Source organism: Dromaius novaehollandiae, chromosome 1 (genome assembly GCF_036370855.1).
Source record: "Dromaius novaehollandiae isolate bDroNov1 chromosome 1, bDroNov1.hap1, whole genome shotgun sequence".
Lineage (NCBI taxonomy): Eukaryota > Metazoa > Chordata > Aves > Casuariiformes > Dromaiidae > Dromaius > Dromaius novaehollandiae.
This window is the reverse complement of record NC_088098.1, coordinates 123,688,574-123,705,564: the sequence shown is the minus strand read 5'-3', so window position 1 is coordinate 123,705,564 and position 16,991 is coordinate 123,688,574. Positions and strand designations below refer to the sequence as shown.

At 37.5% G+C, this 16,991-nt stretch overlaps 1 protein-coding gene across 5 annotated transcripts in view; it reads right to left on the bottom strand.

Annotated features, from left to right (window-relative positions):
• EFHC2 (EF-hand domain containing 2) overlaps positions 1-16,991 on the bottom strand; it is a 61,144-nt gene that overhangs the window by 34,130 nt on the left and 10,023 nt on the right. For all 5 annotated transcript variants that reach the window (XM_026098019.2, XM_064497331.1, XM_064497344.1 and 2 more), the window contains 5 exons: positions 14,078-14,228; positions 6,473-6,696; positions 4,034-4,285; positions 2,328-2,438; positions 1,866-2,004 (listed from right to left, as the gene is read on the bottom strand). In XM_026098019.2, the coding sequence (XP_025953804.2) occupies positions 1,866-2,004; positions 2,328-2,438; positions 4,034-4,285; positions 6,473-6,696; positions 14,078-14,228 (877 nt within the window). The remainder of the gene's footprint in view (positions 1-1,865; positions 2,005-2,327; positions 2,439-4,033; positions 4,286-6,472; positions 6,697-14,077; positions 14,229-16,991) is intronic.

Genomic DNA, 16,991 nt, shown 5'->3' with positions numbered 1-16,991 from the left:
GTATGACATGTTGAGGTAGATAAACCAGAGAAAGCCCTGAAAAAGACTAGAAAAATGATCACATACATAAAAGAATGGACTATGGAGAAATACTGAAAGAACTGGGTTTTGCCTAGCACAAAAAGGCCTAAAACGGAGGGAGGGTGGTAAGAAGGGGTACTGGAATAGTGTTCAAATATGTACAATGTTACTGTACAAGGATATTGATCAGTTGCTCTCCAAATCTAACAAAGGGTAAGACAAAGAAATTACTCTCTCAGTTCATACAGAACAGCTTCAGGGTTACTATGAAGAAGCATTTCCTAACTATAAGGTTAGGACAAGATACCTCAGGAGGCAGAGGAATCTGTTCTGTTGGAGGATGTTGATAAAAGGCCATACAAGCATCACTCAGAGACAGCAATGTATACACTATCCCATCTCAGAACAAAGGGAATGGACTAAAGCACCTCCTATAGTCCCAATTTTCTGTATCTCTACACAACAGCAAGCAATTCTGACTTCTCCTAACTTGCTAAGCACCTAACCTTAACAACCAGACACATAACCAGTAATTACTGAGCCAGCATTATAAAAGGGGAAGAGCCTTTGCATTTGTGTATCACTTGGTTGCATTGCTTGGTTGATAAAGAATGGTCAGCTGTGTTTCATTTATCACTCTACTCTGAGTAAGAAATCCCCATTCACTGTTCCAGGATATTTCACTCAGACAAAGGATATTGCTGCCAAACAGAGGCAGCAGTCTTGGCTGAAAAAAATTTGAGGGAAGAACCCCCTGTTCTGCATCTCTGGAGTTAGACTCACTACTATCATAGATAATACTATGGTTTTGAATATGGCTTCCTCATGCACTGGCTAATACAAGAAAAGATTTATTTTGGTACAGACATGCCAAGCTATTATAAAAAAGTCCTACTGAGACATGTTTTGCCAATTAAGAAATTCAGTGTTTGTAATGGCAGCACTACATTACTTAATTCCCCCAATGCAGCAAACAGGCTTTGATCCAAACACTGCATTCCATCTGATCACAAGTCAAGCTGAAAGAAATAATCTACCCAGGTATTTTGTTTCACAATGTTAGAGAAAGGCCATAGCAGGATTCTTCCCATCACTTTGAACAGTCAGACACTTAACTGTATTTACGGAATGAATAAACTGACAGAAATTAACTGAGCTGCATTTGCAGGAAGAGATCTATAACAGAGCCGTTAGCAAGTCTGACCGAGGTAATTTAGAGACACATAAACGAAAGCTCCTATTGTTATACATTTCCAAAACGTTTTTCCATTATGGACACAGTTGCTAAATGTGTCCAGAATTCAATGCTGAAACCTCACAGGATAAATACTCTAATGGCCCAGAATACACAAAACTACTTAAAAAGCAGTAATGTGATAGACTACCATTGTTGTGTCAGAAAATCGTATTATGTAAGGATTCTGACATCCGTGTAAGATGGAACATAGCATAATGGGGAATAGTTTGAGCCCATTTTACTTACCCATTCACTACATACTCTTTATTATTCTTTGACTGCAAACATGGATATTGGAATGGGAGGGGGAAGGAGGGGAGAAGAAATGCCAGTCTCTCCATATAACTATTCTGTCATTCAACTTTTGAAATTGAGGCAGTGAGCGACAGAACATGCACATTATATATTGGTTTGATGGAGCAACACAGAAGAAAATCCTTTTGGATCACCTGCAAAATTACTGCTTTGCTGTTAACAGCCTACAACAGATTATTATTGCTAAAGGCTTTAATGAACACGTTTTATCAGTAATAAAATTTGAAGACAGTTCTGTCAAAATTACAAGTATAAGAAGGCTCATAAGGAAATGGTAATTATTACTACTTACTGATTCCATACTTTGTCCTGTAATACTCTTTAGTAAATTCATCACAATCACAAAGTACTATCTTCCTTCCCCAAACATTAATTACTGCCCCTATTGTCAGGTCACAGTCTTTGTAAAATTCTTGGTGTACTGCTCCTGTCTAATAAAAGAGAGAGCATTTACAAAGCAGCCTCATAAATCTCATAATCACACACAACCTTTCTTAAAATCTGTGCCATTTAGTGTGTGTATTTTAAAATAAAACCATCATATTCCACCCACAAGTATTTTTCACCCCATGTTAAGCTACCTCACTTTCACAAACATGGCAGGTTAAATTTCAGTAGGGCTGATCTGAACCGTTCTCCGGTGGCCACACAATTTTATAAATAACTCTCTTTGTTGTAGAAGATAACAAGTATAGAAATTACAAAAACAACTATAAGGACATTGAACAGCTGGAGGTATTCAATAATATCTGACCTTACGATTGTCCAGAATGTAACGGCCTTTGTTTCCTACTAACTCTCCAAACACATTGAGAACAGTGCGATTGGTGATTGTGCCTGGCTGATACAGCCCAGTGGGAGCATACTGCAAGAAAAGAGACCAGCTATTAAGAAATACAATTAACAACGAAGAAAGAGATTTCAGTTACCTTACAGACTTTTTTTACAGCAGTTTTTTACAGACTGATTTTTATTACAGTGTTTTCTTGGAAGACTTTTTAGCAAACTCTAAGGTATATTTATGCTACTGAACCTAAAAGCCAGTATGCATGTCAAAAGATGCATTCAGAATCTTACTGTGTATGCAAGAATAAAGTCCCCTTTTTCTTCGAAGCAAATATTAGCACACCAAAGTAGTACATCTCTGTTAACATCTGCTCTAAAGACTACTATTTTGATTGGTAATAATTATATAAATGTGTAAAAGAACTACTCAGGATTGGAGCCCTACTGTGCTGTGTCCAGTACAAATACAGGAGATTCAGTTCAGCATGGTTGTACTGGGAGAATAATTTTTATTTCTATTGTAAGTTTCAAAATTACAGTAGTAATTTACTGCAGTAATATCAACAACTCAATATACAAAAACATTGTAATTTTTAAAATGGTGAACTGGTGATGCAGGATAACTGAAGCAGGTTTTACCCACCACCTTCTCTAACACCTCAACTTGTGGCTGGTCTCTTCTGATGCTCCTTCTATAATTTCCACTGAATACAGAGGAAGAAGCAAGCCCTTAGAATTGCAACATGCACTGCACAGATAGAAGGGGTCTGTCAGTATAACATCATTCCTAAATCAGCATCTTGGAAAGCAGGATAAGCATAAGGTGAAAACAGTGTATATTTTGCTGTTAGGTATTAACTGTGAAGTTTCGTGTACATCTATAGCATCACAAATAAATTACTAGTATTAGAAGGAAAGGAGGGAAAAAGAATCCCCAGAGTTTTACTCCAGCTGTGGATTGATGTTATTTCTATCTCTTGTAGTGACAGATACTGAAGTGATAGTGTTGGATACTGAAGTGTACCCAACTTATTAATTTTATAGTCATAATAGGTTACAGAGGACTCAAATTCCTCGAAGATTTCTCTGAGGAGAGCCATCTCTAATAATCATGTGATTAATACCCAACAAAACCCATTAATGGATTCCCATTGATTTTAACTAGCTTTGCATGAGATCCCAAATCTAAGAATTTGAATTTAAGAAATTACTGTAGATTTGTTTCCAATAAATAATGTTACTGTACTTCGAATTTTCCAGACGATCCAAGAAGAAGTCATATGGACCAAATCTCAATTCATATTCTCAGTCATATGGACCACCTCAATTTTATATTAATTTACATCCTAATATCAATGAACTCTTGTGAACTTTCATTACCACATAGAGCTTTAGTTAATACATTAATATGGGAGAAAGGAAATTATTTATCTTTCTACCCAAATTCTTTCTCCTTTTAGTTTAAGCATGATATGCCCATCCTTAATTTCCTCTGTCACTTACAGTTATTATATAAATACATATGCAAAAACTAAATCATGTAATTATGATTAATGCTTGGATAATACTTTCTAAATACCATTACGATCCTTATACAGGATTTTCAAAAAAAGGCATTTAATCTTTCTTAACCAGCAAAAGAATTCAAAATAAGCTGAAATCTGCATTCTTCACCTTTGGTAGCTTATTTCTTTTAAGAAAAAGTGGAACTGCATCCCAGCCTGAGTTTACTGGTACCATTTCTTTTATTTCTATAGTATCATCAGACAAATAATAGTGCAGGACAAGTTCTCGTGGGTCATGAAACATAGATTCTGGGTCATCCCACACACAGAAAAAACGTAAAACATGTCCATCGAACTCCAGAAACTGTCTCAAAGTGTCTAAGCGTTCATAGGGACGCAACGGTTTCATATTATCCACGATCTGCAGATAAAGAAGAAATTAAGAAAAAAAAAATTATAATGACTGGCTCTTAAAGAGAAGATACCAAACTGCATGGTATAATCAAATATTAGAACATACTTTTAGGAGTTTCAAATAATGTCACACAATTACAATACATCAAACTCTATATTCATGCCATTACCAAAGAACTACCCATGGGGTTGCTATGCTGTCAGAAAATATTTGAAAATAATTTTGGATTGTTTTTGATCCTTGTTTTTCTCGCAGTAAGGTTCTTCAGATGAGGAAATCATTAAAATATCTACAGTACGGCTCACATTTTCAAAAAATTGCCCATGGTGTTCAGATGACTACAAATAATATTACCCTTCCTGATTTCCCTGAAAATCATTTATATAAATACTGTGGAAAAAAGAGTTAATTTCTTTTCTTTTTCTTTGGCGTTTTCTTTCTTTTAGCTTTAAAACACAGCTATTTAACTTTTGATTAACCTCACACAGTTGGCAGGTACTGGGTATGTATATTCTCCTCTGAATATACACCCATAGATCTGAAAAGGAATAGCAGATCTCCAATTAAAGATGTGATGTCTGACAGGATGCTGTCCTCAATCATAGCAGCTGCAAAATCAGTAGCACTGAATTAAATCTGATCCCAGGATGATGATCCATTCCCAGGACTGCATTTACATACTGTTAGTTCTAATCACGCACATAAATATTGTCCTAGACTGGTTGTTTTTTCCTAAGTCAAAATCCATCATGTCTGAAGTGGATTAAAGAGGTCAGATGGTTCTTTTAACCTGTAACATTATATACTGAAGGAGAATGGTGATAGACATCAATGAAGCAATGGAAGATGAGCTGTCTGAACAGGAAGAACTGTTGACTGATATATCCTCTGGCCTTGAAAATCTGAGGAACAAAGACCCATTCTTTCAGAACATCAAAACTGAAAATGGGGAGAGCAGAACAGCGTTTTGCCCTGTTGATCTGCAACACTATTTCAGGCCTCACCATGTCCACGTGCTAAAACCCCAGTATTTATCATCACAGTACTAGCTAGCTTCCTTACTTAGCCTTAAAGATGCAATGAGCAAATAGAGCTACAGTGCTAGATAACATCACCATCTATGGGATATCATCTCCAACAATACAGAAATTTGAATCTAAGGATCTTGCTACATTTTTCATTGGTCTCATTTTCCATCTCCTCATATTCCTTCTTTTCCTTGTATCATCATCTTCTGGTCATCTGCATAATTAAGAGTCTGGTGCAAACATTTAATTTTGCTCCAAGCAGTCCAGAAGAATCCACACTTAATAAATTAAAATCTACCCTCCACAAATTAGTCACAGGAACATGAGAGCAAGAAGCAGCCAGAATTTGCTATATAACTGTTCTGTAATTTCCCAACAGCTGACTGAGAACATTAAGACACAGGTTTCATTCAACTTTAGTCTTCAGATGCTCTTATTTGTCAGACCTCTTTTTTCCCCTCTCCACTCTCTTCTGACACACATGCACAGTATTTTAATGTTTTGCTCATTGTTTTCAAAATATTTTTGAAAAAATCATGCCTAAGCAGGTTATACAATACTGTATATAATTTTCATTGGTCTACCAAATAATGTTTACAAATGAAAGTGATTTATCCACAGACATCAAATAATACAGAAAAATCCATGACAGCACCACATCTAGTCAATTCTGATGGTTAAAGTCTGAGGAAATAGGCAAAGAGAGCAACACTGATTCTAATAAATTTGATTCATTGTATATACAACTGAAAATAACTCATCTTATGTAGTTGGTAAACATAACATTGTTTAGCTACTATACACAGAACTTGAGAACAATTTTAATGCTGTGATACTATTCTTTTTTTTACAAACAAATAAGCTTTATCAGTTTTATCAAACTAACACACATACACAAGACATTTTTATCAACTATTTTTGTTCTGCTTCAAAAGGTGAGTGAACACATCAGCAGGAAAACAGTTGCGCTTGGGACTTTGCTATGTTTGTTCAATGGGCTATATTATATAAAAAGCAAATTTTCTCTTGTAATTCATTACACTGAAATAGTTAGCTGTACATACTTTCTGTTTGCTATTAAAGAAATATATCATATAATATATATTACTTCATGCAATGGAGCATTTATTAAAATCAATTTTTCATTATTATTGCCTCATTTGACCTTTTGCCGCTCTTTGGTGTATGGGTCATCTGGACGACACACTGGAGGATTTAATCTAACTCCCATCTTCCTCAGGAAATTTTTTGTGAACTGGTCACAGTCTATAATTCTGTATCTTCGGGCATAAAGGATTACTTCTATGTTGATGTTGAAATGATCTACAGTATAGAACTGATCTTCATTAGGAGGTGGAAGTGGAATCCGATGACGTCGAACAATAGTTCCTGTGTAAGAATTATAATGAACCCAGAGAGTGAATATCCTTTGCACTGACGATCACAGCCTTACCAGTTTCCTATGCTGAGGGCAAGGGGAAAGGAACTATTAGGTAATGAAATCCTTTAACGATACTTTACACTGATCATCTTCTAGAACCTCCCAAATCATTGCCAAATACAAAGTTCAAGTACTTCAGTTAAGTTGGTGCAGAAAATTACCACCTTATGAAACAAACAGGAAACCACCTCAACAAATTCCCATTTATTGGTCTAAACATAACACGCGAGTATTTTTTCCAACAAGAACAGCAAAGATACTGTTCTCATTAAGAGAAATCTCTTCCACCTTTACTGAAAAGCAACAGCAGTCTAAGTATCATTTATTTTTCTGAAAAGAAAACAAAAAGCTGTGCAAAAACCTGGCAGAAACTCTATAGCAATGACAGTCTAAATTATAAATTCCTTAGAGGTTGTGGGAGGAGCCCACAAGATTTGTCTACAAGGTGAGAAGAACCACACATAACCCAGGTTAAAGAAAAAACTTGCCCTACCAAGGTAAAAAAGCCTGATCTACCAAGGATGGAGGCAGGGGTGTTCAACTGAGCTTCCTGAAGGAGTAAACTGAAAGTAGAGACATCTGAGATGAGTAAGGCTGATTGCACTCAAGCAGAAAATGGTATAATATTAATCCATCCCAAAATATGGAACCAAGAACTCATAACCCAAACTAAAACTAAAAAAATACAATGAACACTATCCAAAAGAAAAAGAGAACAGATAAAAACAAGCCGAGACTTTATCTTTAACCTATTTAAAGTTAGTACACACTTAAGTTTTCTTCCTTATAGTCCTTAAATGAAAGAACTGTTATTCTGGGAGCAATGTTTTTGTTTATATTCACCACATTAAAAGAGAAGGAATCTGCTATTGGTCTATCAGCTGAAAACGCATACATATGTTGCTGAATCGGTTATGCTTTAAAAGTATTCACTACTACAAGTATTCTAGAAACAACCCGTAAGCTACAGCCTCACAGCATATACAAATGTGTAACACACACATTAAAGGAAAAGTTATGCAGCTGTGTGTATGATAAGCTAAGATTTACTCTAAGTTAGAGTTCATGAAGAACAGCAGACTGGCAAAGCTGGGACTAAATGCTTATTTTTAAAACTATGAGAGGACAAATAGGACAACATGAAAGTTGCCACATCAGTGCATGAGTATAACTCCGTGAAAACAACCTGCAGAGAATAAAAAGATGGTCCAGTCTTCAATCTCAGCCTCTTTGCTGAGCTTACTAACTCAGATGCCGCTGTAACAACAGCTTCATAATGAAAGTACCCTGTCTGGCTAAGGCCAGACAAAGACCACCAACCCATACTATTATAATAATTCTTTGCCACTAGAGGTGCCTAACAACTTTAAAATTACAGTAATTATAAAAGGTATGACTTTAAAACAACTATAGCAAACATACAAAAATTCCAAAATTAAAAATAGTTCCAACACCAAACTACTACTATAATAATAGTTTATATAGAAACAACTATCTAAAAGACCTATCTCATTATCTCTCATTATGGAACTGGGTCCCACTCAGTCCCTCTTGATGATTCTCCAGCATTGCTATTTTTGTTGGGGCGAGGTAAGGAATGAAGAGGAGCAGAGGAGGAGGGAGGAAGAAAGATATTCCTGTATATTTTTGCTTGGCGTTTGGATGGCCATATTTCTGAGTTAGTCCATGGAAATTCTTTATTGTTCGCTCTACTCCCCTAGGGACTAATCTGTATGAAATACATTCCATTACCACATTATCAGAGTTGTTTGTTAAAATCTAACTCCAGTAATGAAAACATGCCCTTAATTTTTCAGGGGAATAAACCAACAAAGCATATTTACTTTAAATTTCTCCTTAAAACTAGGCCTGTTCAGCTCCCTGATGTTTCACAGGTACCACATCTAACATTTTGGTCACTGCCCATAAAACAAACTTGAACTTCTATCTGTCAAATATACTCATACACATTTAGGATGCATCCTCACAGAAATATTAGGTATAAAACATGGTAATTAGCACATTTTAACATGATGCAAAACTGTATAGCACTACCACGAACAAGAAGACATCATTTTCAAAATGTGTTAACTGGTTTTGGCTAAGCACTGGGTCACTCCTGCAAAAATGAACAGATAAGGTGCTGTACTGGAACAGTCCTCCACATAAACAGAAATCCTGTTGAATGATCACATTAGTTAAGATATAATAGCTGACAACAGTCTTCTAATATGAGGTGTTTTCTGAGGGTATATTAACCTCGGAATTTGTGAATAACGCCTTCAGCTAGTTTTTGATATCATTTCTCAAAGTAGAATACACAACTCCATTTTGTTCTGAGGGAAATAAGAATTTCTTTCCTAATGGACATCATCTTGTACAGATAATATCAAGCCCAGCAGTTCTTTGCTTTTATTAGGTATGTGCCTGACCTACACATGCAGAAGATACATTTTATATTGTTGAATTTGAAATTTAATAAAACTTGATCAGCCGAGGTTAGGTTTCAGCTTTTTTTTTAATTGCCCTTCCTTCTGGAAAATAATTAAATTTCTACTTCTAGAAATTTGCCAGAAGTTGTCATATGGAGACCTGTCAGTGTACAACAATCAGGTTGCTCAGGATGGATGGCTATTCTGATGCTTCTTTTTTGATTACGCGTATGTCAACGTATTGAGCATGGTATCCTGCTGCATTACCAATAATTATTTTAAATATATATTTAAATATACGCATCTGGTGAGGCTAAAGATCTCCTTTACCATGACCTTATAAAGGGATTTGGAGTACTGCTGCCCTCTGACAGTGGTGCTGGCATCAGTAACTTCCCACACCACCCTTCTCCCAGATCTTCTGGGAGAAGATAACTTCTCTTCTCTCAGAGCTGCTGATTTTGGGGCAAGTCCAGTGGCAGCTTAAGGAGTCTTTTATAGTAGTGAAGGACTCTTGACTATGAGGCAGCTCATGAAGCAGAGCAGCAAATGATTTAGTCCCTGCAGCTACATTGCTCTGCAGAAGAAATAAAGTGGTATCAGGAATTTCCTCAGCACAACTTACCTATTCCCTCTGCACTGCAGAGAAAAGGTGAGGAATGGGTAACACCTGGATTTGGTTCACTCCTTGTCTACTTGCACAGAAAGGAGGAGAAGCAACCATTACTATTCCTGCAATGCAAAGAGTTCACCCAAAGAAACAAGGAGACTTCTCACATTCACTTGTTCGCCCGTGTGAGTATGTAGCAAGGTCATGATTTGGCCATCATTAAATATGGCAAAATCCCAATTATCTCAAGGTCTCAGGGGAGGTCTTAAACTCTTAGACAATCAGTTATATTGGAGGAGCTGACTGCAAGTTCACTTTCCTGACTGTACTTTTCTCTTCAGCCAGCCGGCCTTGGGAACCCAGCCAGCAGGCAGCTCCCCTCTCTTTTTCAGCTGGCTGACCTTGGGGAAACCAGCCAGCTGCTCCACTGTGCTCTGGATTGCAAGGCCTGGACTGAACTGCAAGATACAGTTAACCCCATGGGACATAAACGACCTTCTGATAAGACAAAATCAGCGAGCCGCAGTCCTGTTAACTGGGAACTAGAATTACAGAACACTTGCACCACCATATCTAGCCTGGCTCTCTTTGGGGAGAGCTTCTTTTTATATGGGGAGAGTAATTAGCATTCTGGCTCTGGAAGAACATAGGTGGAGTATGTTATGTGGTTGACTTTACTGTCCTTCTCTTCACTCTGTACTCCCTTATCTTTAATTAGTTCTTGTGCACTTTGTAATGGTATTTTTAGCTTTGATTCAGGCTTCTCAGAAGTTCAGGTTGGCCTCCGCATTCCTTTGTGTTTTGCACTGAATTTCTGTTTAGATAGATTTCTTCTAATACTTCCAATATTTTCCAAAGTTCAAGCTATAGTAATGCAGTTTTCAAAATTAAATGTAGTTTAAATTTCAGCTATTTAGTAGCAACCTTATCTGTCCAAGTTCATGTCCAAGTATAGCAGCCAATTCCATAAAGCATTTGTTTTTCAAGTCACTGAAACACATTTCCCACAGATCATTTATTTTGTCACTCTGAGATTTTGATTACTGGTAAAAGCACATTTTCTGGCTTTTTTTTTTTCTTTTGAGGCCAATTTGTTTTAGTTTTGTAAACTCATAACTGAAGTTACAACGGCTTCTTCGCCAGCTGTTCTTCACCAAGTCTTCCTGCAGTCTGAAAGCCTCTGCAAGATTTTTTCTGCAAAGCCACAAGTACCACCCACAGTGGAGAGTACAGGCGGAAACTGCTACATTTCCCTGATCCTACCATGCCCACAGACACCCATCCAGGCCATCAAGCTCTCATCTGTGGGGAATGGCACGAGCACTGGTAATCCAGTGACCCCAAGGGATTAGGCAGTCAAGCTCAGACCACAGCCTCTGAGCTACCCTACCACTGCTGTACCTACTCTTCAGGACGACTCCTGAGAACACCCATTTCAGCTCTCTCTCTTACATCTTTTCCATCTGGGCAGCAGGAACATCCAAAAAAAGGGTCCCCAGCACCTTTTACCGTCAACAGAGCAGTTCCAAAGCTTGGCCAGTTAGCTCTTTTTCCATCACTGTTTTTTGCTGCTCCTCCTTTACGCAACCCCTTTCCTGCCACTGCCAACTCTCCAACTGTCTGTGCAGACTGGACCTGTCCTCCTCCTGACACTCCCACACTTTTTCATCATTCACATCCCCACATCTGTGCTTTTTTGTTCAGTGCACTTTGCTCTTTTTTCACAAACCCAAGGTCTCCTACAAATGAACTCTCCTCCACAAAAGCCTTGTATTTTAATTAACTGAAATATTCTATTTCAGCAGAGATGCAGAAGATAGCATCATGGCTAAGATCCTGAACTTTTATTTAAAAAGCCTGAGTTCAATTCCTCTTTCTGTTACAAGCTTTCTTGTATGATCATGGGCAAGACTTCTCTTCCTTTGTGTCTAAGCTTCCCAGCTTTACAATGCAGGCAGTTACACTTCTGCAGTTCTCAGGCTTACAATATTCCCAGTCAATACAGAGACTCTGAATAATATAAGCGATATAGTGTTATATAATTGTACTATTACATAATATTATAAAATTACAATATAAAACAGCCCAATTTTTACTCTAAAATGGAGTAAAACTGGCAGTTGATGGTTTTGGATTTCTTTTTAAGACACACTGCTTTTAAATATCTGTTGCTTGAATATATGTACTACCTTTAGGATAACAACTTCATGGCTGTCCTTTTTACTTTCAGTTATGCAGAGTAAAGTGCATGTGAGTAAAGAATTCTCTGATAGGTGTCTCCACCACATTTTTCCCTCTAAGTCATGTTAATCTCCAGGATAAAAAGAATATTTATATGGATACTTACGATAAAGTATATGCTCTAGATCCTCTCATTAACTGTGGTGCCTAAATGCATCCCAAATGGTTTCTGAGCCTTTCAATCTACAGTATTGCTTCCTTCATAAAAACAATCAATATATAGAACTTCTTTACCAGCCCAGGTACGAGCAACAAATAAATTAAGTGCACTTTTGAGATCCTGGAACATTCCTTTTTAATCCATCAGTTTAATGCTTTATGGATACTCATTGATCCCACATAAGTACTTGGACAAAGCTCTACAGGCCTTCAAAATATCCTTTCATGGGACACTGGAAGAATTCTTGTTTTTCTGTAAGTGTATCCAGTTAATTTTAGATCCAGTACCAAGATGATTCCAACAGCCATTAACCCAAGATTCAACCAAGAAAATAAGGGGAAATTGGAGCCTTCCTGTCACCATGGGAACATTACTAGACTGCCAGGAATGTCAGACTTGAAGATGCAGTCTGCACAACCCCTACTGCAATGACAGTGAAAATGACTAGTTCCTATAGCTAGATTCAAAGGAATCAGCTTTGAATTTGCTTTATCCTGCTATAATGAAACCATCTTCCACCTTCCCTCTCAAGGATGTCACCTCTATCTCTGGTGTTAACCATACTTCCTTTCTGCTGAAGGTCATTCGTTCTCAGCCACTTAAGCCAGAAACAGCCGCTTTCACTCCTGTGACACACAAGTCAAGGAACACCCACATCTGATGATGTCTCCAGCCTCACATAGATGAGGGCAGGAAGGATTACTGCCTTGTAAGTTCCCAGGTGAAGAGCTCCAGCATGCATTTCTTCAGGTCTTGAAATAGCATTTTCCCATGTAAGAGGAAGAGTTTCCCTTGAATTCAAAATCAGCTCTGTTGCAGAATCGTCAGCAAGACTTCTGGCAAGGAGAATTGCTCAGTGCAGGGAAAACAAGGCACTAAGAACCAGTTTAAGAAGAAAAGATTCCTGGAAAATTTATCCTGTGTATAACAGTAATGATGCAGATAATCCCTTCAGATGCTACCCCTACTCTATAGAGAAACTGGTAGTATCTGCTCATCTTGGGGTTTTTTTTTTTCCTTTTTTGAAAATTACTGTGCTAAAATACACCAGGATATACACAAAATCTCTGAGGATTGGGAGGTGCAGTCATCCCAAGATACTCATCCCAAGACATCATGCTTATCTGGATTATATCCTTTGAAATGTTTTTTTTTGTTTGTGTTTTAACTCTGGCAGTGACCCATAAACACCAAGAAGCAGCAGCTGTACTCCTCTTTTGCAGCAGGATGTTGACTGCCAGATCACATTTTGTTAATGTAAACCAAGTCCATTAATATCCCAGTAAATCAGCTCCCTAAACCCTCCTCCAAATGTCCTCAGGCTGGCCCAAGTGCAGCAGCATGATCCTGAGGCAATCAGCCTCTTAGCTTAGGGGTGTCAAGGAAAAATTACTGAGCCAAGGACACTCTAATCATAAAGGAACCAACAGCCAGAGACACCAAAGGTGCTCTACTACAATAAAAGCAGAGAAACTTGCAGAAGGTAATGAACAACTACAGAGTTTTAGCTAGAGATTTTACAAGCAGTGCCAAGACAGGAGGAACTAGGCTTCAGAATGGAGATCCAGAACACACAATTGCTTTTGCAAATGTGAGAAGACATTGACAAAAGACCCACTATCGTATGATTTCAAACGGCTATACTCCAGAAAAGGAAGGGGGAAGTAGGGGCAGGATTCTGCCTTACGAAAGTTGGGTCTTCAGAAACTAAGACAATAAAAAAGTTCACGTTATCTAGAACAAGAAAAATCAATTACAGTTGTTCACTTACAGGCCATTTTCACTGAAAGAAGTCATATTAGATATCCTTTAGAATGGACCGAGACTACACTGAGGAAAGGTATACAGGGCAAAAAACAAAATAGAGTGCTATTAAAAATAGATACCTTGAATTATGCCACTATTTTTCACTTGGGGTTCGACCACTTGGATTGTATCATCTTCAAGGTAGAAGTATATTTTACAATGTCTTATTCTATATAGCTCTTGATTTTTGTCAGGCACTTCCTCCTCAAAATAGGCATCAAAAGACAATACCTATTAAGAACAATAAATAAATGTAAAGAAGCAAAATCTTCAATCAATGCTTTTGCAGAACACGTCAATAAAATAAACTTGTATAGATTATAAGCTAACTAAATGTATGGATTTCACGAGGTAGATTTATTTCTCTGAAATGTAAGAATGGAAATCCACATTAAATCACATAAATTTAAAATTCTTTGGTTGGCATTTTTATTACCACAACATCTAAGCAGAGATGGAACACTAAAGTAAAGAAATAAATCAAATATAAAAATATCAGCAGGCTGCTTGGAAAATCTTCTAAAAAAAGCACTTTTGATAGCACAATGAGCTACCTAGGTTCTGAAGCAAATTTTAGACTTCTATTCAATGAATTGTTGGAAAATAAAGTGCATTCTGACAGTAAAGGCTTTACTGTTGAGGTAAGTGGAGAGGACAGTTCTTTTTAAGTAGATCCTGCAAGGTGTCTAATGAACGGTACTGAAGACTATCAGAGAGAAATGACATTCTTTCAGGACTCATTTTTGAGATGTGCAAGATGGTCATTTCAAAACTTACCTGGTTTTGCAATTCAGCGATGAGGGGAAACTTCAGAGAATATACCAACTTGCCTTCATGGTCTCTTGCAATAGCAGTAATCCCAGAAAAAAAACCTTCATAGGTGAGGTGCTCAGACCTTTATGTCTAGACACCCCAGCTAAAGCTTTGCAAAGCACTATGTGAGTTTTGCACTTCTTGCTATCATTTATGGTCTTTAATCACCAAGACCAACTTAAAGGAGTGTGTAAGAAATATCTATTTAGTAGTGCATTATCAACCAGGATGCTTGAGCTGTTAAACATGTGTGAGAAGGCATTAGTAAAGTTTTCCCTCTCAGCACATTTGGTGCAGATCAGTGCTAATTCATATTTCTTTTTCATAATAGTTATATTTAATAAACTCAATAACCTTTAATCTTGATTCATTAGATAAAATGAAGCACTGGAAAAAAAGAAAACTTAGCTATTTCCTGTGTTTCAGTGAGCATCTGGCACCCACTTGAAAATCTCTGAAATCTGGTGAGTTATCCGAGTTCCCAAGACGACATGGAACAGACCTGTTAATAGCCTGCATTTCTTTAGCATGCATCTCTGAGAATAACAACATAATTCCACAAATACTAATGAAAGAGATCTTAAAACATACTAATAGACAAATACAATTCTTTTTTCTACATTTAGGGGACAGAGCTAGTGGTTTGCTCAATAGCACCCAAGAACAGATGCCCTGAGTCCCAGTCAGACTCCTCAACAGGCTGTGCTCCCTTCTCTCAGGTAGGAAAAATACAAGATGAGGAAACCTTTGTTTCCAGGAACTATTTCAAAGCCTAATGTCCAACCAATTTTCAGCCTGCATCAAACACAACATGAGAAACACACTTCTGGCATCAACTCTCCGCATCCTAACCTGCATACTAGGCACTTAACTAAGGAGGCTAAATCAGCTGGGTAGTACCCCGTAACAGTCTACAATTAATACAAAGACACAGGCCCTCGAGAGGCCAGGCCAGAAGCCATAAACTCCTGTTCTGTATTTCCCTGTAGAAGAATTCACCGAGTAGAGAAGGAGCCGAGAGAGGCCAGCTGGCTAGTCTCACCAGCCAAGTTAAGTGCCTGATGTTCAGTGGCAGGAATCCCCACCATCTCTTACCTAACTCCTTTATTTCATAAACTTGAGCCCAAATCCTGCAACACTTACGTATGTCCCCAAGAAACCAATGCATGCCTCCTCACAGACAGAAAAGTGCAAATAAAGCATGCATAGGACTGGCTGAGGCCTTAACACTTGGGCACATTAGACCAATTCATACCTAAGTGCTAACAAAGTGAAAACTGTGAGCAATATTAGGGACTTCAGAGGCTAGGCTAATCAAAGTCATGCGTATCTGTTCAAGCGTTACATTTTCTTGTAGTAGTTGTGGTCTGCCAAAGAAACGAATGCATATTCATACTGCAATTACCACTGTGACTTTTACTTTAAAGCAAAAATTATGAGATTAGCCATCCTTCCCAATATTTAAATACCATAATCATTTTGTCATGCAACATTTCTGTGATCTGCAGAACAATTTCTTTTTCTGGATCATTTTCCTTCTCTGATTGTAGACTTTTTGCTTTAGAAATAAAACATCACTAAGCAGAATTTAATGTAAATTTAAACATCAGAAGTAATGACAGTGTGCTACAAAATTCAAATCACCATAGATTACAGTTATTTGATAACTCTCTAACTTCAAAGGGGTTGTTATATCCTTACAAAATAAAAAGACAATAATTTTAAACTCTTGTGTCTACAAAGGACACAATCTACCTATATCCTTACACATGAATGGATCACACAAAAGTCAACAGGACTTTCTGCAAGCAAACATGTCTGGATAAGTAAATTCTGAGCCTATGGCCCTCCACTGTGGTTAATGGTCCCTGTGTGCTCATGCAGATTCTCTCTTGGACTGGGGCCTACCTTACATTCCTGTAACTACATTTGCTGTTTGCTTATTAAAAAGAAGGGGAGGAGGGAGCACAAAGGAGCCCATTAATTCTTCCTAGGTTGCCAGTTAATTCCTTTTTTGCCATCTTTTTCACTAAAAAGAAGTATATCAACCACCCTCCTTTTATTATATCCTGTTGGAGATGTACCTCAGTGCAGTAGTATTTTTAAATGTTGTTGTAAGGCATGACATATGTTTATATTAATTGTCCAACATACCAATATTACAGAAAAATAAACATTACC